The sequence below is a fragment of the Chanodichthys erythropterus genome, chromosome 4, assembly GCF_024489055.1.
Source record: "Chanodichthys erythropterus isolate Z2021 chromosome 4, ASM2448905v1, whole genome shotgun sequence".
Classification (NCBI taxonomy): Eukaryota; Metazoa; Chordata; class Actinopteri; order Cypriniformes; family Xenocyprididae; genus Chanodichthys; species Chanodichthys erythropterus.
This window is the reverse complement of record NC_090224.1, coordinates 33,020,254-33,043,691: the sequence shown is the minus strand read 5'-3', so window position 1 is coordinate 33,043,691 and position 23,438 is coordinate 33,020,254. Positions and strand designations below refer to the sequence as shown.

Sequence of the window (23,438 nt, the reverse complement as noted above, 5' to 3'; positions counted from 1 at the left end):
ATACAATGAAAGTCAATAGGGTCCAAAAAACAACGAAACAACAACAGACAAACAAACACAGGACCTAATTGACATGTATGGACAAAAAACAAAAGACATTCTTCAAAATATCTTCCTTTAAGTTCCACAGAATTCCAAGTTTGGAACAACAATGGTCAGCAAATCATGAATTCTTATTTTTCAGTGAACTATCCCTAGGATTTTTCTAAAGATCAGGCAAGAGCCAAAGACAAACATTCGTGACTGCATGCAAACAGCACTACTGCTATAAATTTATACAAGAAAACAAGGGAAGGACAATGTGGTGTCACTTGGCAGATGGTTTCTCCATGCTCCAAACTGTCCAAATGATCCTCAGTTTCCTCCTCCCATTTTAAACAAACATCTGAGAGACATGCGTGGGAAGATCATTATCTATTCAACTTGTGCCATCCTCTAAGGACTGCTGAAAGCATGTGCGTTAAAGCAAGACTGGGTGCAGACCGCAGGAAGGAACGGTGGAGTCCTGTGCTGCTGGAAAGCAGTAAGCGAAAGCAGTTCTCTCCGTCTCCACAAAGACCGCAAGCCTATTCTCCTTGAGTTCAGAGAGATCCCTGTCCACCGCTTGCTGTCCCCTCCTCCTCCTTCCCTGAAGAATGAGAGATTTGATGGGAGGTGAAATTTTAGAAGGGGTCGAGTTATTCTGTCTCTATTTCAGCACCCGTTACATCAGAGGAGGGGTTAGGCTCTTCCCTCCAAAAAGGAGAAAAGGAAGAGGGAAAAAAAACAAGCCCCAATCCTCCCCCCCCCCACTCCCTCCCTCCCTCATCCTTGATGAAAAACTGGAGTTGCTGTCCGAGAGTTCCTCAGTCTCCAAAAAGCAGCTGAAGGGTTCCAGAGCCATGCCACTGCCCCAGATCCCATGAACCCTAAGACAGGAGCTCACTACTGGGATGAGCAGGGTCCTGGACATTGGGGATCCAAAACTGTGGGAGCTTTGAGGCCTTAATATCCTGGGATACAAGAGATGTGTGCAGCTTTAAGGACTTTCAGAGAGCCACTGGGAGAATAAGGAATCACGGAAGACACCAAGGATTGGTGAACCAAAAGGATCTCAACAGAAAACAGACGGCAATAAAGGTCAGAAGACACCTGGGTAAAAGTTCTTCACTCACTTTTTTTTTTTTCTTCATACATTTTCTCTGATTTCATTTCATTTATCTGTCAGCATCTGGAAGTTTACCTTCGTCTTTGTTTGGAACATGGTTCTAGCTGTGCATTCACTTTGCCGTTTTTGTTTTTCTGAACGAATTGCCATGTGCGCTCAGCCAGGGTACGGGTGGGCCAAATGGTCCGGTCATAGGGTAGTTCCGAGAGTTTGCATTGGATTACTTTAGTCTTTCTTCATAATCAATTGCAGGGAAGTAGGACAAACATCAAAGGCAGATAATTACCCAGAATTTTGCCTCTTATTCTGTTTGTTTGCTTTTCAGAAAAAGAGATGGGTTTGACTCTGGATGTTTTCTGGTCCACTTCGAGGTCATGCAGAAGGGGGCATATGCATCTGGATGGGTGTGTTTGTTTGCTTGGTTAAGAGCTGCTCTCTCAGCACGTTCCGAGACTGATACTCTCATGGAGATTTCAACAGTGCTATCTAAAACAGTGCCGGCTTCTCTGAGGCTTGTGTCTTGTGGCTTTTCTTGTACTGCGAAGGCTGTATTTTGTGGATTGTGTCTTATTTTGAGGACTGTGGTTAGTAGATTCTATTGTAGCAAGTTGTAGATGTTTCTTGGTTGCCTGGTGCTCCTCATGGTTCCTCTGGCTGAAGCTCTTAGGAATAGGGTCTACTGAGCGTCTATGTACTGTTCTGTAGGGGATAAGGGACTCTATTCATAAAAAAAAATTAGTTAAGGAAAACAAACCTACCAAAACAGAAGATCGTTTTACACTAACCACTTCCTCATGTAGAAATGTCCACATTCAGACTGCTTACACACTTCCCTCTGGTTTGACAGTGGGCATTCTGCAGGCTTATCACAAAACCTAGTGTGTGCTGTAGCACCATTACCCATAATGCCCTGCTTCTGTCAGCCAAACAAGGAACAGCACCAGTAGACGTCAAGTTGAACAAAACCAAATGTTGTAAATAAAGATGAAGGGGGCATTTACAGAGGACATGATCTTACAAGAGAAATAGAATGCAGTGGTCTTATGTTTAACTAGTCTTTTACTTAAAGGTGACCTATAATGCCCTTTTTACATGATGTAATATTAGTCTCTGGTGTCCAGAATGTGTCTGTGAAGTTTCAGCTCAAAATACCCCACACCTCATTTATTATAGCTTGTCAAATTTGGTTGTGAGCAAAAACACGGCATTTTTGTGCGTCACAGCCAAAATGAGGATTGTCAGTAACGGTGTTCAGCCTTACATTGTTCAAACGGAGTCGGACACTGATGGAGAGACTCAGGAAGAAGTTACAACTTTTAGAATGAAACTGGACGTTTCTGAATGGTTAATGGATAAATTTATGTAGTTGCTGTGGAGTTGATTCAACTCATCGACTAGCATGTGCCGTCATGTTAATCTTTTGTGCAAATCCAGCATTGAATTGACCCTCGTTTATGAAGCAGTCTGGCATAAAATGTCGGCATGGCAACAAAACTCTACTACAACAACTCTTCCTCTTTTCGGGCCAACATGGCCTCACCCCCTTTGTTGCGTGTTCCCAGGGGCAGGGTTTATGTACATTTTAGGACTAGATGTCGTCATTAACCTGGGAAGAAGCTCGTTGTAGTCCCAACCAGCCATTTGTTGTAGTCTTTAAACAGCGAATTCTTTAAAAGATGTTGTTTAAACAGCAACATTAAACACTAACTAAAGTTAAAAAAGTGACATGATCAACAATCAACCACCCCTTTAATGTGTGTCATGTAACATGCTGCAATAAATACATTGAGATGTGATGCATATGTCCTGTGTGAATATTATTATGCAGATAACCTTAATATTATTATGCATATAACCGTAATAGTGAAACCAAACCAATTGGCTGAAATGTGAAAGGTTAGAAAAATGTTTCCTCAGAGAGTCATAAAGCTAACTAAAATCCGTACACAGAAAAAGAAGCCGCTCTTGGACGAAGTTCCATGTCATTACTCTTCAGAGAACATTCCGTGCTGAAGTGCTGGCACATGGTTCACCTGTAGCACATGTGAAACGTCTTAAAATGTTCACACTCAAATTCTTTCACACTCAAATGGCATTACTACCTACCATTTAGTAAAATTGTAGAGAGACAATGAAATGTTAAGAAACTTATGAAATATTCTAATTGAAGGGGTGACAGTAGAATGTGATGCTGAGTAAATAAAGGCCAAAGGCTGCCATTGCTCAGATTTAACGGTCAATTCCTGTGGGTACCGGTGATGAATCGCATCTGTGATGTTCGCGTGTCGTGAGCTTCTCTAAATGCATACAGATACATATTGGGGCTGTTAGACATTAATTTTAATGAATCATTCATCTAAAAACAACAAATGACAAATACAACACATATGAATTTTGAAGCCACATCATATTTTGTCAGAGACAGCAGAACCTTTGGTAACTGATTCTAGATTTGCATTTCATGAAGGAAATATTAGAACGTGCAAACATCCCAGCAATGTCAATTGAGGAAGTTTCAAACTCTAATCTTGAATGTTTTTTAAAATATAAAAAAAACATAAAACACACCTAAAATACCTATACAACAAGGTTTGACTGTGGTTTAGGGTCTGGGCTGAATTGCAAATAAATAAATAAATAAATAAATAAATGATGAGATAAAGGAAAAGTAGTAAGATTAATTTCAATACAGCCTTGCACGTAACACATAAGAGCCAACACGGCTTCTCTCTCAGAGAGTGTTCTGTTTATTGTCTTCCTTTCAACATGTTAAAACAGAAACATACAAGCATTGCTTATCCTCATCTGCAGCACTGAGGTAATTAGAAACATGTGGAGATGACTTTTGCGTTTCACAGATATGCATACGGTTTCAGGATTTCAGGCTTCCTTCTTCCTCAGTTGTCTGTCATTTAAACAGCCACACTCTACTCTCTGTCTCAGGCAATTTTTTCAAAAATGACATTCTCTTGAAATATAAGCCCACACTTTCATCTTCAACTGCTGCAATCTTATTCACCGTTCTAAAACAGAGCCCAATAAAAATTCCAAGCTAAACGAGGAAGCAATTTAGAGATTTGGGAATAAAGTGAATGCAAAATCCCATAAAGATTTGCAGGAAACTTAACTGCTGTGTCAAACTAAGGGTCAATGACATGATGCTAATTTGTCTTAATTCATTCAAAAATATAATAATGCAATAAATAACTTTAACAATTCTATGATGAGCATGCTTTTAGTTAAAAAAATTAAAATTCATTGTTTCATCGTCGTTTTTATAAATTCAGCTATTTTTTGTCTTGTGGAGCATATGTAAACATTTTTTTATGTAAAATATCTTATCCAGAACAGTGCTGAATAAAAAAATAACATGCATATTATATGATCCCTCTTATTTTGTTCAAATTATTCACAGATTCTGCAAGGGGTTCACAAACTTTCAAGCAGCACTGTATGTAGTATAAAAAAAGGAGAAGGTAATATTAGTAATATTTGTACACTCACATGCATTCAAGGTTTAGGGAAAATCTTTTACTTTCTGGTAATACTTAATTTCAGTCATTGAATGTCAGCCTTTCTTTTAAAATGGCATAAAACATTTTCAAAACCATATGGAAGCATATACAAGGGGTACATTTAACCTAAGAACTTTAACCATGTGTTTTAAACTTATTCCTTTTCTTTATATCAGCATTCTTATCTGTCATTTTTTGACTCACTTTCCAGCTGTTGGAATCATCCTGATTTAGCTTTATACATGCAAACCGGAGAAAAAGTTCTGCTCTGTCTCTCATGACTCGCATGTTCCCACACTTATAGCAAGTTCTGAGAGGAATGAAGCTTCTGAGAGGCTTTAAAAAGAGCTTGTGGGTGGTGATCAGGACCTAGGTCTGAGCTTCCAAACCACGTTCAGTGAAAAGCTGCATTCACTGTGACAGGACTGCTTCTTTTTCCTGCTCTCTCTTTTCTTTAGCTGTGGGCTCCAAACTCAATTAAAGTTCCCACATGCCCAGATCTCACTTCATAAATTCATTACATCATGCCCTGTTGGTCTCCATTCTGCCAGCGCTCATTTCCTTCTGCCTTGGTATGGAGTTGGGGCATGTTTTCCAATCTCCTATGAACTCTTTTTTCTCCTTTCTTGCTCTTACGCTCTCTTCCAATCTTGCTAATTTTGTCAGCGTCATCTCCTGATTGAAAAAGAGTGTATCATATGTTTTTTTTTTATCTTCAGCCCATTTAAAATGTTGAGCCATGCTACAAATTACTACCATGCTGACAAACGTGGCCCATGTGTGATGCATTTATTGTATAGACTTCAGATTACAACAAAAAGCTGCTGTTTGTATAGTCATCTTTCTCTAATGTTTTTCCAATATTACGTATTTCACCAACAACAGCAGAGTGAAAATTATTTTCAGACAATTTACTCTTGAAGCTTCTGATTCCAGCAGTGTTGCCTCATGCATCCTAACAAATTCAGCATGATCCCTCATTTGTCCATCTGTTGTCCCCTCCGCCCATCTCTCAAGTTGTTCCTCTTTCTTTTTTTTCCCCTTGTATTCTCATTATGGAATATTTTTGGAAGTGCGTCTACATGTTTACTGGATTGGCTGCCATCATCTTGGGAAAGTCTGACAGCCAGATGTGGAATTCTTAGATACATTTTTTTCAAAAAATACATTCTCTTTCAAGGAAAACCTTAAATAAATCCTATTTAACTACCTCAGATCAAACAATTGATGTGTTTGTGTGTAAACGCACATGGCAAAACTTCAGCAACGGATGATTCTTCTGAGATTAGCTTTTAAGAGTCCTCTTTACAATGTCACACAAGTGGGGGATTGTTGTGGAACATTATACTGCCAGAGTAATTGCAGTGTTTAAATGTAACATCTTGTTGAGTCATGGAATCACAGACTCATCTCTTAAAATTTTATGAAGCTAGTTGTTGGGTTGTCTAGCTTAGATCTTATTTCTTTCATAGTTCAGTGACTAATCATATAAACTTAAAATTGGCCATCTTGTACAAACAGCTACATTCATTACCTGCCCAAGAACATGATTAGAGATTTAACATCAATTACAGCATTCTGCAATTAAAATCATTCTATTTGTCTCGAGATTTATTTGCTTTACAAATAAAATAAAAATCTTTACAAGTATTTCACTAAGTTTTTTCTCCACCGCCTTGTCAATCTCCAAGGAACACAGCGTTTTAAGACACTTCATATCCTTGTCTAAACTTTCCAGCAATAACCTATTCTCTCATAAAACTGCTCAAACTGACACTCAGCTCTCGGACTAATAAACTTTGCAAGAAAAATACGGGACTTTATGGTCCAATATCAAAGCTTTCTCAACAAGAGTACAAACACCCTTAACAAAACACCTTATATTACCCGCCGTTTTCTAGTTAACCATTTAAACAGCTCTCAACTGCCCAATGAAATTTTGACTTGAAACAGCTGACCAGAAATCGAAGACACTTGGGCATAAATCCCATAAAAACAAGAGCTCAAACTCTTTTACTCACTTCAGAGGAAGTCACAATAATGTCATGCCAGACACCACAGGCTGAAACGAGGAGCTGGGCGCTAAGCGAAGAGAGAGGCAATGAGCTAATGACTGGAGCTCAGATCCAACTCCAGCACAGCCAAGGAAAAACAGCTCCTGGTGGCCCACCAAAGCACACCGCACACAAGCAGGCCAGCCAGAAAGCAGTGTTTGCCATTGTGAGATAATCTACAAGTAACTGACCAGATGATTAGATAACTCTACCAGGAATAGTTTGGCTCTTGAAAGAGCTTTTTCATTGTCTGCATGCATATTCAGAAGGTCCTTATAAAGCCATAGCCATAAACGCAACAGAGCAGATGCTGATGCAGCATCAACCCTATGGAGTGTTGTTAAAAAGGCCAGACAAGAAGGTGCCACACTTGACTCTTCAGCTCTACATGCTGGAGCTACAAATGACTTGCTGCAGAGACATTGAGTACATTAGAAGAGATGGTGATCAAGTATAAATAACAAAGACTGAGCAGTGAAAAGAGAGTGCGAGAGAGAATTGGCAAAGCTACCTTCCAAGATGCAAGTATAAACAAAACTCAGTAGCTATCCCTCTCTCTAAGCAGAGCTTCACAAAAATACTCTTGAGGAATAAAGGATTTTGGCAGCACTCTGTAAAAATATGGAATAAGTGAGACTTTATTACTAAAACAAATGTGTCCAGGCACATACCCTTCTTCTGTGTATTTTCAAAATGGATAACTGAGACAAAATCAGGACTGAGGAAAAGCTGATTTCTGTGATGAACTGTAAAATGAACTCAGTGACCCTGTTTAACTGTGTTTTGTTTGTACAGCAGTTTCCATAATGATATTCTATAGGGCTGTTGACACAGTATGTATTATTCAGATCGGAAAACATAAGAAAGAGCGCAGTGGAAAGGATTGCAGTGGTATGAGATATACTTTTAAAAGTTCAACTTTTAATTTGACACGCCATCTTAACCTTGACACTGATGGTTTGAGACACTGATTAAGTTTTAAGGCACATTGCAATGTCAAAGAGTTCCGTTCAGTATACATATTTCCAAAGATATACAACTGGCACAGCTGGATGAAAGAACATGTTTTGACTTTGCTTTTTAACTGAGTAAAACTGGGCTGATGTCTTGGACTGTAGCGGCACGTCTTGCTGCCTTTTCGTCTTGTTTTTAAGATGGCATGTCAAGATCCTTGTTTTTTTCCCTTGATCAGTAGTGTGCCTCAAATTTTTAAATGCAAAATAAAAAAAAAAAAAAATGTGTTTTTTGTGAACAACCTATAATTCTGCCCAATGCAGCGGAACCGCTGGGATTTAGTCTTTGACAGCCAGCATGAATGATGTTAGCAGAGTCAAACCCAATGAAAACAAGAACACGGATTAAATGTGCTTGTGCTACACTTGACGGTGACATCATAACAGTGATACGGACTTCGTAAAAACATCCGAGGAACCCAAGGGTATCAGAACAGTCTGGAAGCCGTTCTGGAAGCTCTATGAATTATTGCTATTAACAACACACGAAGAGCCAATTGGCTGGAACAATAGAGGGTCACAGCTGTCCATACATCACATCAAAGCTAAAGAAGATGAATCATGGGAACAGTGAGTAGATTGTATAGAGTGTGGGGCTGTGTTACTCAGATGGGTGGGGAAAGGATAGGGAAACATATCCAAATCAAGAGCAAAGTTGACAAATTCCATGTTTAAAAACGTATAAGCTTGCTAGTTAATTGGTTATCCTAAGCTACTGACAGCTCTAGTGCAAGTGCTAGTCTACAATGTGGGAATTCTGACAGTTGAGAGGAGCAAACCAATAATACTGGGAATTGTTTTAACAACTGACAAACATGGTAATATTTAAAAAGTGATAGTCAAATATACACTTCAAAATACACACAAATTGTGTGTTTCCTGGGAATCGAACCCATGATCTTGGCATTGGTATTGCAATGCTCTACTAACTGAGCTACAGGAAATGAAAACTGTTCAATAAGATTTAATAACAATAATGTAATGTTAAACAAAAGCAGGATTTTTTTATTCATGAGTTACAAGATAGATAAAGTATATAAATGCTTTACAGAGAGTTGCACATTCACAAATTGTGTGTAGCCCATAAGCAAACACACCTTAGTTGTCTATTACTATTTATTAGTGACGGTGAAAGGTTGAGAGACTGCATAATGGAGACAAATGCAGTACTCCATTTTATGGCTGAAGGGAGGGAGAGTAAAATAAGCAAATTAGAAGGTAAGAGTTTTCCTCTCAATCCCTCAGGTTAGCATTCCGAACCACTACGTCCTGAATCGTTCTGTTTTGGCGTGGGCCGGCATTCTCACATCTGTTCTGGATATGTTAGCTGCCCATTACTACGCCCAAGCCAAAATATTTTGAATTGCTTTTCCTGTGTGATTGTAAAAAATGACAGGAGGGAAACCAGTTGACTTAGAGTCCGCTGATAGTTAGAGATAATTAGGTTGAGTAAGTCAGGTCCCTAAAGTAAAAAGTGAGAGAAAGTGATGAAAATGGAAACAGACACAAATGGAGACAAATCAGCAGCTTTCTGGACTGCACAAGATCTTCTTTTCCCATGAAGTCAGGTTCAAGGCCAGGTGTCTTGTTTGGCAGACCAGCCAGGAGGACGATTATGTATGTGACCCACTTTCTTTACTATAGCCCAGACTTTTAAAAACCATGTCTTACTCTATTCTCACTTTCTAATCTCTTCACTCCACACAGCATGCTTCTCAAAGTCTGTAGCCTGCAGTGTCAAATTGCTCCACCGTGTTCAGAGCCGATTAAGCTGCGTTTGACTGTGGCTTTCATTTCACTTTATGCTTTGAAAGACAGAGCCAGTTGTTTTGAAACCCACCCCTAAGCATAGGTTAGCTTTAGATTACTGACTACAGACCAGACAGAACCAGACAGTAGAGCCTTCAAGCAAACAAAATATAGTTATAATATAAAGGAACTAAAGAGGAGAGCAGAATAAAAACTCTATGGAGGTCACTGACTTGGTTTAGTTTAACAAGTAAGGGCAAGGCATGCTAAACCGCCTACAGCCTACAGTATATAAGACCCTGATTAGCATTAAAAAGTATGATTTTAGCAAACTGGTTCATTCGGACAAAACAAAAATCATTCACAGATTATTTTCTCAAACTGTTCCAATTTTGGTCCATATTGACACTCTTATCTAACTCTCTTTCAAATTAAAATGTCAGCAACACATTCCTTTAGAGACAATATAGCATTCCAGTGAAGCTGATGTTAAAGACACAATTTCACACAGTTTCACCTGGATCTGCATACACATCTTTGGTCTTGCAACAGAACAGATGGCAGAACTGCTGACTGAAAAATGTGTGTCTGTATAAACAGGGAGGGGAACCCAGAGCGAACACATCTAGGTGTTGATGAAAAGCAGAGCTCAGCATGGAGGGAAAGGTGATACTGGGATTAGAGGAGCCTAATGCAGCTCCCGGAGAGGGCTGCAATGCAAAAAACTGAAGACATGCTGGGTTACTCAGTGAGAGACTGTTAAATACTGAACCTTGTAGAGTGGGATACACAGCAGGATATAAGAGCACCTAGGAATTTGATCCACTGAACCCTGGAGAGAAGGGGGTAGAGAGTTATAGAGCAGGAGGCACAAGGGCGGGAGAATGGTTATAGTCCATGCTGAAGATGGGTTTTGTGTATAAAATGCCATGGTGATGACATCAGAGGAGTGATGAGCTGTTAGCAAAGGATGTGAAACATCTGGATATGGGCATGTGTTAGTGGAGGATGTGAGGCATACAATGTGTGTTTGATTTAAGTGTCTGAGACAAGACTGAATAGTACACCAGGGTGCCTGTGAGAACAGAAGGGGTAGAGGTTGTACACCATGTTGAACTGCTAATACACATACTTTTCATGGCAGCATTCCATTAATACATTGAAAGAAACAAGAAAAAAAAAACAAAAAAAAAAAACACTTTTTGCCACATGGGCTGCTGGGTAAAATTCAGCTGTGGAGTCCGCATCAGTACATGCTTGGCACTTGATGAGGTGCATGACTGCTGATTGATGGCTCATTTTCTTTCTCTTTACAGGTGAAGAATTTGATTTACCACTGTCTGGAGGTTGAGGAAGAGAAAACAGAAGAAAAAAGCTACCCAAAAGTAGGTGAGGTGATAACAGAAGCAACCATGAGATGCGTAACATGGTGCATGGGCATCATGCTCTGCCTCTCCATCTGCTTGCTCAGCAAGTGTCACTCAGGAAATGAACTCATGCAATCTCGAAAACGGCGAGCACCTGCCGACGACTCCAAGAAATGTTCCTACACTTTCCTGGTGCCCCAACAGAAAATCACAGGCCCGATCTGTGCCTCTGCCACCGGACCTGAGCCAGACAAAGACCGGGTGACGCGTATGGACATTGCTGATGTGCGGGAGGTCCTTTCCAAGCAGCGACGAGAGATTGAAATGCTGCAACTAGTGGCGGATGTGGATGGGAACTTGGTAAATGAGATGAAGCTTCTACGCAAAGAGTCTCGTAACATGAACTCCAGAGTGACGCAGCTCTACATGCAGCTGCTTCATGAAATCATCCGCAAGAGGGACAACTCCCTGGAGCTGGCGCAGCTGGAGAACCGCATACTGAATGTCACCACTGAGATGCTGCGACTGGCCTCCCGTTACAAAGAGCTGGAGCTGCGTTTCGCAGGCCTTGCTGCCACAGTCAACAACCAATCGGTGCTCATCGCCGCCCTGGAGGACCGCTGTCTCCGTGGATATGGACGTCAAGATCTGCCAGCAGTGCCACCGCTAGTGCAGGTGGTACCAGAGAGCATTCCAGCCAACAACAACCGCTTCACCAATGAGATTCAGAGAGACAACAACAACCGAGCATATCCTAGAGGATCACGAATGGACGCCCCAACGCCCGACCCACTGGGAATCCCACCACCCCCACAGGGCACCCTCACCTCAGATGGTAAGTGACCAGGGGACAGGGAGATATATGGAGCAGAATTCTGGAAGATCTTGAGAAGTCAAGCCACTTGTTTCCTTGTTAATTTTTTACAATCTTACCACAGAGTTTCAAAAACAGGTACAATTTGACATTGACAACTTCTATGAATTAATAAGCTTAGGGGAGTTACCAGGCTTTTAGGGGAAATGTGGTATCTCTGTCGTATAAATGTTGTGACAGCAACCTAGCAGTTAGTGCAAATGCCCCATACATGTAAAGAAGTAACTTGACGGCTTATGTCTTGTTCTGATCCCACATCTCATTCTCTCAACTGTCTCATTGGCCTTGTCCAAAATGCTGAGCCAAGTCCTTCTCCGACACCATACTTTGGTTACTTATTGTCTCATAGACTTTTGGGTAGCAGTCAGGAGCCTATATCATTGTGGGCTATGAAAGAGTTTGCAAAAGGTGGCCAAAAAGGAGGCACTTGTTACCACCCTCCTGAAACCTAAAATAACAAATTAGACTGTTGTGCCACTAAAGATGTTGCATCTCCCCTGGTGGCACTACGTGTTTCCACTGAGAGTGGCACTGAGATTTCATCCTCCTAAAGCATGAACACATAGCCAGGAACAGCTAGTGCACTGTTGTAATGCCAAAAGTTACTGAGACAAATCACAGAATCCTCTATTCCGCTCCTGCAGAATCCTCTCTGGCAGCCCATGAAAACAAAATATGAGCTCATGGATTCCTGAGCACACACTTGAAAACATGCACCCACATAAGCCTCCCGGAAAAATCTCCAGATTAAAAAGGGTCAGAGAAGAGTAAAGTGGAGGAACTGGTAGTCTAAGATGGACTGGGCTTCTGTATCTCTGCTCTATAAATGCATCAAAACGTAGCTGTCCTGTGAGGAGTGAAGATACACATAGGAACAATAACATGCAACATAAAAGCTACAAGATATCTTCTTCAAGCACTTACCTAGCAAAACTCAAAAACATTTCCCCCCTTCACACACATGCAAGATAGTGATGCCTCATTTGTTAACCAATCTAAACTTGAAAGCAATTTACATGACCATGTGTTCGGAGAAAACGGTCGCTACAAAAATGGGGCAAACTGTTGTTAAATCAGAGAATGAAAGCATTAGACATCAGACAGACAATGAGGGGAAAAAATGTGTCTGTGTAAGCAAGCACATGAGTACATCCCACTAAGAAAACCACTTTTGCCATTATTTATGACTACTAAAAGACAGAGTGTGAGAGAAGCATTGCCTGGCAAGGCCAGAATGAAAGTCCCTTCAATATCAACAAAGATTGCGCACGGGAGACCCGAGAGTTTGTTCTATTCAGCCGTGAATTCAGTTTTAAATGACCAAAACCACATTAATTATTTACTTTTCGCTGTTGACTCTCTTGTCACTTTGCTAACGTCATATTCACCCTGCTCTGATTGGTTTACTCTGCTTCCTGTTTGCACAGATTTACTCCGCCCTAGAAATCGAATTGATTCAATGGCTGACCAGACTCATCCACTGGTACAGTAGTGAGGCTGGATTTTCCAGGCAAAGAGAAGCATACTTTGAGAGTACATCTGAAATTTCCATTCTTGAAAATAATTATGTTATTGAAGATGTTTTTTTTTTTTTTTACTGTACAAGACAAGTAAATCAGACACACCATTGTTGCATTGTTACAGCACTTCGAGCTCAGCTTGATGCAGCATTTAGATTTACATCTTAAGATGTACATTTTGCAAAGATTTAATCTGAGTTTGTTCTCTCTCTTTCTGCCCTTCTTAGCGGTATAAGGTTGACTTTCATGCTTCCACTTTCAAGACCACATTCCTGATAGACAGGATTTACAGCCATGTAACTGTCAGTAAAAGGCAAAACCATAAAAACACAACTTGCACACACAGAGGACTAAATATGAAATTGAGAAGGGGAACAATCTGTGGGTGTATTGGAAATGAAGCGTGTAAGTCTATTACTTAAAAGGAATTTACAGAATTTGTAACTTAAGGGAGAGGTAAACCCATGCTTGTGAGCAAGTATAGTTACCAAACAAGGCTGACAGGATGAATATATAGGGAGCTATCTTCTAAGATGACAGAACCTCATAAATGATTGATGTGAAATGCTGTTTCAGACATGTGCCCCATGAAAAGTGTTCCTTGGACAAGAATTGGCTTAACTGTCATAGCCAATATCTGCTGACATTAGCATTCTGCTATGCTAATGACTTTTAATACAAGCTTTACTTTTTAAATACGGAATCTAATATATAAATATGTTTACAATAACATTTTCCTTGAACTTGGTTTACAATTTTAGTCAAAGTACTTTAGGATTGTCTGCAATGCGGCCTAAGAATTTGGCCAAAACAGATGCAGCGTCTTTTAGCCTTCGCATAGACAGCACACCTATGAAACCTAAAAATGCTATCTAGGTAGGCAGCTCACTTGGTTTTGGAACATAGCCAATGTTTAAGAGAAAACAAAAAAAAAACATCTCATGGCATCCTTAAACACAATGGAAAACATCTACAACTCTCCAAAGAAGCACTTAGACTTTGTAAGACCCCACAACTGGCAGGCCAAATATGCAGTCATGTGAAAGTGTGAGATGGTGGTTTTGGACTACAGCCTTTAGTGATAAAGTCTTGAGGTGGTGTATAAATATTACAACCATCAAACCTTTACAAACACAACCTCTAGTGGTAGGTCTCTCCAATTCCCCGTCTCTCACATACCCACATTTAACAATAAACAAGCTTCACTGCTTATCCAGCAGATCTTCAGTCTGAACCCAAGACTTAAACAATGATAAAATCTCTAAGTTCCTGAAGCAAATGGCTCCAGAGCCAAGCCTTTCATGCGGCCAAAGCAACTCAATAGGGCCCAATTCTCTCGCGACTGACCACAAATGACAGCTCAATATAGCCCACTTCAACCCAAAACACAGAGAATTACAACCGCAGTTGACCAAAACAAAACACTCGTCTAACCTCTGGGGTTGTACAGTACTTTTTTTTTTTTTTTGCCAATAAAGATATATCATTACTAGGGGGGAAAACAAACAAACAAACAAAAAAACAGTAGCTGCTCAGAGAGTAGTTTTGGATGACTCTAAGATGCAGTTCTATTTGAGGGTCCTCCTGGACCCAAGCAGAGAAAACGCCCACTCCCCAACTCTGCCGCTAGAAGCCACCCGGCACAATGCCTGTCTGTATGAGCTCAATGGCTGTCATTCATGGACAGGCGGTCAGGGCCACACTGGGACCTGGCTGGTTAACACAGCAGTTATAGCACAGCTAGAGCTACTGAAGAACTTCCTCTCATCACAGGAAAACTCCTCTTATACAACACACCAACCATATCGCCCAAAAGGGGCTTTGGCAATGGGAATCTCTCTTTCTTCCTTTCTCACTCTACATCTCTGGCTCACCCCTATATGACTGATAATGATTTTAGCTTAAGCTCAAGTAAAGAGGAAAAAGAAAAATAAGCGGAAAATAACCAAAGGAAGAGGGAGTTGCACAAGGCCTGAGCTGGTGTCTGGGCATGGTAACTTCATCAGGACAAAGAAGGGTATTTATCTTTCAGCCAAATCTGAAGTGCTGGGAGATCTCAGGGCAGAGATGATGAGTCCAGAGATCAGAAGAGCCTGCAGGGAAAGCTTTCAGTTAAGACAACAGTGTCTCTCTATGGTTAGGAAAACTCACTAAACTGATCCGAGACATCTATATTAAAGTGTTAGTTTACCCAAAAATTCCCCAAATTCTGTCATTAATTTCTCACCCTCGTATAGTTCCAAATCCGTAAGTATTTCGTTCATCTTCGGAACACAAATGAAAATCTTTTTAATGAAATCTGAGAGCTTTCTGTCTCTCCACTGAGAGCCTACACAACTACTACAAGCCCCAGAAAGGTAGTAAAAGCATCATAAAAGCAATCCATGTGACGCAAGTGGATTTATGAAGCGACATGTTTGGTTTGCACAAAAAAAGCATAATTTACCACTTTAAAAAAATATTAATCTCCAATGCGCATTCATGAGAGTACCATGATGCATGCGTGTTGTGTTGATGCAAGAGCACACACTGTGTGAATGCATGTTGGAGATTAATATTTTGTAAATAATGTGGTAAATTATGTTTTGTTTTTCTTTGCGCAAACTAAGCACTCATGTCACTTTATAAAATTTCAGTTAAACCACTGGAGTCACATCGATTATTTTAATGATATCTACTAATGATGTACTACCTTTCTGGGGCTTGAAAGTGGTCGTTGCATAGGCTGTCAATGGAAGGATAGAAAGCTCTCAGATTTCATTAAAAAAGATCTTAAATTGTGTCCCGAAGATGAATAAATGTCTTACGGGTGTGGAACGACATGAGGGTGAGAAATTAATGATATCATTTTCATTTTTTGGGTGAACTAATCCTTTAAGTGTCCAAAAAAAAAAAAAATAACAAGCCTGAATCCCAATCAAAGCACCTTTTACAGTGTCAAGGCCCATTCCAACAGGAACAACAACTAAAGGACTAATAACTATATTAACATACACACCAAAAAATGATAACATTGTTTATTATAAGCATATGCTGCTGTCACATGGTCTGTTGCTTTAAATGCTCAAAACCATTAGAGTTGGGTGGATTTTGATTGGCTGGATGAAAATCCTTCTGAATAGGATTCCAACGTTATTGTTCCTTTGTGACATTATCGTTTTAGCTATGGTGTGAACTTAGTCTTATAGAATTAGAATATTAAACTATTAAAATTGTATGACTATTAAAACTTAATTTTTTTATTCAGTTTTTTATCTTTGGTGTGAACTTTAATTTAAATTTTTTATTTTTTTTGTTAACAAAAATGAGACATGCACATCATGACGGTAATTAAATGATTTTCATTAAAAACACTACTGACAAAAATATGAGAAAAAAGAAACAACACTGCAAGAAATTAACCATGCACACACATTTTTTAAGAAAAATCTAAAAAGAATATGAATGTTTTAAATATTCCAATTAGTCCGTGTCGGAGATGACCTGCTTGATCAGCACAAGATTAATCAGAAATACAGTATACACAACTCAAACATAATATTACAACAAAATAATGCAAATGAACAAGCGAATTATAACTAATTTACGTGCTAGTCAGAATGTGCAAGTCTCCTCGGGAATACAAATTGTCTTTATCACTGTCATTGTACTGGGTCCAGATATTATATACTGAAAAGAGAAACCCAGATTACTTCTCTCCCCGTCTTCAGGCCCGTTCAGAGACTGTTTCCAGGTGCGGCAGGCGGGGCACAGCACCAGTGGGATGTATCTGTTGAAGGCAGAGGGTAGTGATAGACTGATTCAGGTCTGGTGTGAACATAAATTAGACAATGGAGGCTGGACCGTTTTTCAGCGAAGGAAAGATGGCTCAGTCAACTTCTTCAGAAACTGGGAGAACTACAAGGTAAGGGTCCACATCACAAAGACCAGAGTATGCTGCAGACCAACCAATGTGCAAAAACTAGAAATCAAATGTAGAAAGTCTAAACATCTGATAAGAATCAGGGAAATAGGGGACCTCTGGAGACAGTCCCACTGTCTGCATTTACATCCCTGTCATGTGAGTGTGTACGTTTAAGTGAATTTGGGAAATACTGTATATGGAATGTGTGATGAGATTCCCAGTAAGGCCCATCAGTGATTTACTAGTTCAGTTCTCAAGAATTTTCAGGCCAGTAACACCATTGATCAAATTAGACCAAGTATATGTACAACATATCTCTAATAATTTGGTTAGTTTTAAGCCAAATTACATCTCTTTGGGTGCAAACACTGTGATTAAATTGTATTGTTTATTTATTTTAGATGAAGTAATAGATTTGCAGTATCTGAGTTTTAGGTTATTGACCATTACATGAAAATAATTGCTTATCAATATCAGCTAGAGGTTTGTTTGAATATTGTTGCATGGCAATGGATCATTACTTAGAAATAAACCATCTAAGATATGTATTTCACAACACATTTTCTACAGCATTAGTACTGAACAGGAAAATACATTTCACCTTTAGTTGATGAAACCAAAGAACTATAGCTGTGATATATAGGAGGCTTGTAGACCCAAAGCACATAATTCATTCCCTTTCCAAGAGCAATGCCCCGAAAATGACCATTTTCCCCTTTGTACACTGCTGAAATCAGTGGAAAAATCTAGTTATGCCTTTATAAAGTAGCTCTCAAGTTCCCTGCAAAGTCTGTCTAGGGAGTGTGACTTCACCGATTTAGTCAAAGTTGAGTGTGTTCACTTGCCAAACAAGTGAATTGTAAGTCCAGAGTTGAAGGCCTACTACAGAAACACACCTCAAATCCTGCTCACTGACACAAATGAAATGAAAACGTAGAAGTAGAATAACTGCACACAGTTGGGGGAACACACATAAATCCACTAAACGCACTCAAGACATAGATGAACTATTTCCATTGGACAAAAGATCAAGCTTCTCTGTCACATACTCTGTCTCTATTACGGTTTCTCTCATTTCCTCCCTCCTTCTCCCACACAGAAAGGCTTTGGGAACATAGATGGAGAACACTGGCTGGGCTTGGAGCACATCTATAACCTAGCCAAGCAAGGGGACTACAAATTGCTGGTGGAGCTGGAGGACTGGGTTGGGAAGAAGGTCTATGCAGAGTACAGCAGTTTCCATCTGGAGCCTGAAAGCGAGGCCTTCAGGTTGAGACTGGGCACCTACCAGGGCAATGCTGGAGACTCCCTCACAAGCCACAATGGAAAACCCTTCACAACACTTGACCGGGATAAAGACGCCTTTACAGGTCAGATGCTAACAGTAGCCAGTTAGAACAGTATATGGGACTTCAGAGTATGGGACACCATACTTGGCTACACATCACGCACTTTCACTTTATCTAAATCCTTACAAGGTTTAAGTAAAATTCCACAGGATGTTGAATTGGAATTACAGTAAGTAGACTTTGAAATTTAAAAAAAATTCAACAGGCAATGCATTCTGGGAAATCAAGAGTTTTGGTCCATGAAATCAATATATATATATAAAAGTATAATTATTTATATGCAAGACCTATAAAACCCTGAAAAGGCCTTTCTTTAACTTTCACTGTATTTGAGTTCAGATAATAAGGGTTTTCTGAGGTTCTGACATGAGTAAAAGCTTCTGAAAAGTGTTCTGTCATTCTTATTGTATTGTCTTCTCCCTCTTCTTCTATCCCAGGCAACTGCGCTCATTTCCACAAAGGCGGCTGGTGGTACAACGCGTGTGGTCAAACCAATCTGAACGGCGTGTGGTACTCCGGCGGTGTGTATCGCAGCAAGTTCCAAGATGGGATCTTCTGGGCGGAGTATGGAGGCGGGTTTTACTCGCTCAAAACAGTCCGTATGATGATCCGGCCAATAGACTGAGGTTCACCCAGGACCTCACCCTCATATCAAACCCAAATGAGTCTAAATTGCTTGAATGTACTCATAACTCACTTCAGCACTTATTTATAATCACACATTCATGTTTATGAGGATTGACATGTATAGCACAGTATAGTCGTCATTGGTACCAACAGAATTAAAAATCATGAAAAGGAGGAGTTAAAGGACATGCGTTTATCCAGACTCATACAACGATGCCCTTTGGTCTGTTGAACAGTCCATCAAAATGCAGAGAAGACGACATAAGAAACTAAAAGTTGGAGTCGGATGACAACACAGTCAACTTCAGGGTCTCCTGCTCTTCGTTTCCTTCATTTTTCTTTTACTGTTCTTCTTACATTCTTCTTCACTGCAATATCTTCATTGCGGTCTGTTCCTTCTGACTCTTCCTCATTGCTTGGACTGATGACTTCAAACCCTCAATCGCAGGTTTTTGTAATCAAAGATCTTCACAACTAACCAGGTTTTGACCTCTGGCTTTGGAGGTGTGTCTGTAACAGGACTGGCACTGGGCTGAACTGTTCGCCAGGCCCCATCTGCATTCGGGGGTAATGTTGGTCTGTAAATATACTTCATGTTTTATATTTGTTTGTTTTTGTAAGAGTTAATTTAAGGACTCATCTCCAATCCGCAGTATTCATTTGTTATTTATATATCAGTGATCTGTATTTATGACAGTTATAATCCTCAAATCATCTATTTATCCCTGATTATGATGTACCATTGTGCTTTTGACAAACTTTTGTATACCTTTACCAAAAGAGAGCAAATATTACATCCAGGGTTGTAACCACCATGGAAATTGAAAGGAACATGACCCCCAACATCCAGCTTAGAGGTCGATCAATATGCATTTCCAATGTCTAAATCTTAAATTCAATGTTATTTCTGCAATAATATAGTATATTTTCAAGTAAAATTAGATATTTAACAAAAATTTAGTGGGAGTTAACTGGACTGTAAAAAAGTGGACGTTAAAGGGATAGTTCACCTAAAAATTAAAATTATCCCATGATTTCCTCACCCTCAAGCCATCCTAGGTGCATATGACTATCTTCTTTCACACGAACACAGATATATTTAAAAATATTCTTAGTCCTCCAAGGTTTATAATGGTTGTGAATGGGGGGCCACATTTTGAAGTAAAAAATAATGCATCCATCCATAATCCATACGACTCAGTTGGTTAATAAAGGCCTTCTGAAGCGAAGCAATGCATTTGTGTAAGAAAAATATCTATATTTCAAAATTTATAAATTCAAATATCTAGCTTCCGGTGGATGACCGTACACAGAATGTGCAAGTCGATTTGGGCGGAAGAGCAACCTTTGACCCGGACGCAATGACAAACGCGAAAGTGCAGAGGAGAGAGCAAAACAAAATACCGGTCACAAATTAGAAGTCTAAAACGAGAAATTTTAAAGAGAAATGTCATCAGATTTCGATATAAGAGAAGAGGAGCTGAAATTTGTTGCACAGCCCTATTTGTTTGAACTGCGAAAGGCATCTAAGCTTACACTACTCCTACATCCTGTGTCATACACCGCATCAGAGGATTACTTATTTGGCGCAAGTCAACTGGATATGGATATTTTTCTTACAAAAACGCTTTGCTTCACATCAGAAGGCCTTTATTAAACCACTGGGGTCGTATGGATTACTTTTTTTGTTATGGATGGATGCATTTTTTTTTTTTTACTTCAAAACAGGCACCCCCATTCATAACCATTATAAACCTTGGAGGAATAAAGATATTTTTAAATATATCTCCAATTGTGTTCGTCTGAAAGAAGATAGTCATATACACCTAGGAGGTCTTGAGGGTGAGTAAATCATAAGATAATTTTCATTTCTGTGTAAACTATCTCTTTAAATTCTATAATGGAGCCAAACCAAATATAAGTTTGTTAAAACATGTGGTTAAGATTATCCAACAGTTTGTGTGGCCTAAGTGAGAGATAAACTCGTTTCAGAGTATTATGAGCAAATTATTATATTTTAAATGAAGCATTCGGAACTCAAGAATTGGCTTCCTTTCAATTAATGAGTTGGAATTTTAAGTGAATTGGTCATGCTTTAGAGAAATTGGAATTTATTGAACAAAAGTTAATTTATTAAATAAAGTATAAAACCCTTAAAAAGGCATATAGACTTTTATAACTATCAGACAAGGCTTGGTCAAGCCATCATTCAAAGTGTGTCTTGTCGTCTTTTCTTCCTTTTCTAGCAACATTTGTAGTAATAATATGGGTTCTTTGAATTTCAGTTCATATTAATTGTACTTCTTAAAATTCAAATTGCAATTCTGTATAGTGTTAGTGCAACCTTAGTGAAATCAGAGGTAAATAGCAAAATGAGCTAATTATTACATTTGAAATGAAAGATGAATTGGTTACAAAGAGACCATGAATGATAATTTTGTAAGTAAATGTGGTCTATTTTGATTTCATGTTGACTTTTTCATTTGGTCCCCCAATTTTCAGTATTTGGTTAAACCATAAAACAAAAAAACAAAAAAACACAAAATAACATTTGAACTTTGCAGAATTTATGTTAGACTTCCCTTATAAAAACACTCAAACTGATTTACTCCATTGACTTATGCCCGAATGTAATTTTGGTACGAACGCAATGAAAAACATTTTTGTCTAAATGATCTCTGAATCCACTCTTAACGCTGCAACACTGAATAAAACAGCGTCCAAAAGTCTGACTGAATCATTTTTTCACATAGTATATATGGAGTCACAGCTGGCTTTTCAATTACACAATTGATTTTTCTGCAATATGAGCAGAAGTGTATAAGCGAGAGTGTTAGGGGCTGGAAGAAACAGAGATTTCATGTCAAAAGTATGCAGACATGTGAAAACAGGAGGACTACAGCACAGAGACAATGAAAAACACATTTCTGCTGTCCAGTCACGAATGGAGGTGAGAGAGACCGAGACGAGAGAGAGAGAAAGAGAGGGATCCAGAGGGAGGGAGAGAGAGATGGAGACAAAAGAGCAAGACATTCCTTCCACATAAAGTGCTTAGGTTACAGCTCCTCAAAAGTGTATTTCATAAAAGTTATGCCTCCCTGTTCCCAGCTTCCCCAGCGGGACTATCTTTCAAAACGTCCTCGATCACTCACAGCCAAGCATCAAATTCTATTGGGAGAACACGGATACACACTCAGAGAGGAGAGAAAGACACTGGCAGATGAAGTTCTGTGAGCGTCCTGCTCTCTAACAAGTTCTAAAGAACTTCCTTCTATTTCCCAGCATGCATTTCCCCACGAGACACTGATCACAGGCTTTCACACTCTCCTGCATGTGGTACATGAGAATAAATGCTCACAATTAGACAACAAGTGCAGTCACCATCAGGCCGTAAACCATGAATTATTATTATTATTACTGTTCTCGTAAAAGTTTTTCTCAGACAGAGGCTTACGGCCACTAAAATCATCAACTGTGAAAGTGGTAAATGTAAGTTTTGGCACGTCGCATGCTGTTGGCTTCAGAAAAACCATGCAGGACGATTTACGTGTCCCAGAATTCAACATTCTGGAAGTCATCTGGATAAGAAGAGCATTAATGAAAGGGGTCATGAGTAAATATTTGCACTGAGAGGGATTCTTTACTAAATGAATCATGTCATCTGAAATCACGATTCGATTGAACCAAATCAGGGTTATTATTGTTAACTAAAACTATTATAAAAAAAGTGTTTTAATAAAGCTGAAATAAAATATGAACATTAGATGAAAAATGCTAAAATATCACTGATCCAATTATATTGATGTGATTGAGTTGTTTTCATAGTCTAAAATTCTTCTGAACTAAAATTGTACAGAACTGCATTTTGAATAAGATTTAAGCAATTATATATATTTGTTAAATTTGATGCAAGTTTCATTGCTCCATTCATGAAAATACACTATTATCTGACCCCATTTAAACTTTGTGCGTGTGTGTGGGTTGATGGGAGTTCCAGACAATGTCTCGGCAGGGGGTGCTGGCATTATGTATGTGTGTGTGTGTGTGTGTGTGTGTGTGTGTGTTGCGTTTGTCTGGTGGCCAGTGGGAGAACTGAGCACCTGTCAGCTCCACTGGAAAGATATTACAACCGTTTAGCCAGGAAGGTCATATTACACACAGACACATTCTTGTACAGAACATCTATCTCTGTGAGGATGCTCATTGACACTTGGGGTGTCGCAATATACCGGTATTGATGATAACCGTGATATTTAAAACATGAAATATCGTGTTAATTACGGGTCTGACAATATATCGTGATAATCATAATATTTAAA

The 23,438-nt window shown here is 39.3% G+C and overlaps 2 protein-coding genes across 7 annotated transcripts in view; one reads left to right on the top strand and one right to left on the bottom strand.

Annotated features, from left to right (window-relative positions):
* Positions 1-23,438, bottom strand: part of ralgps2 (Ral GEF with PH domain and SH3 binding motif 2) — a 148,454-nt gene that overhangs the window by 30,232 nt on the left and 94,784 nt on the right. The gene's annotated exons all lie outside the window — the stretch shown is intronic.
* Positions 865-22,136, top strand: angptl1a (angiopoietin-like 1a). 3 transcript variants are annotated; one of them, XM_067383453.1, is made up of 5 exons: positions 865-1,119; positions 10,795-11,680; positions 16,950-17,143; positions 18,243-18,513; positions 18,930-22,136. In XM_067383453.1, exons 2-5 carry the CDS (start codon positions 10,891-10,893, stop codon positions 19,115-19,117), a joined length of 1,443 nt encoding a protein of 480 aa, XP_067239554.1. In that variant the 5' UTR covers positions 865-1,119; positions 10,795-10,890; the 3' UTR covers positions 19,118-22,136. The 3 variants fall into 3 exon arrangements, with proteins under 3 accessions (XP_067239554.1, XP_067239555.1, XP_067239553.1); XM_067383454.1 differs by having other exon boundaries at positions 865-1,135; XM_067383452.1 differs by lacking the exon at positions 865-1,119 and adding an exon at positions 8,180-8,299.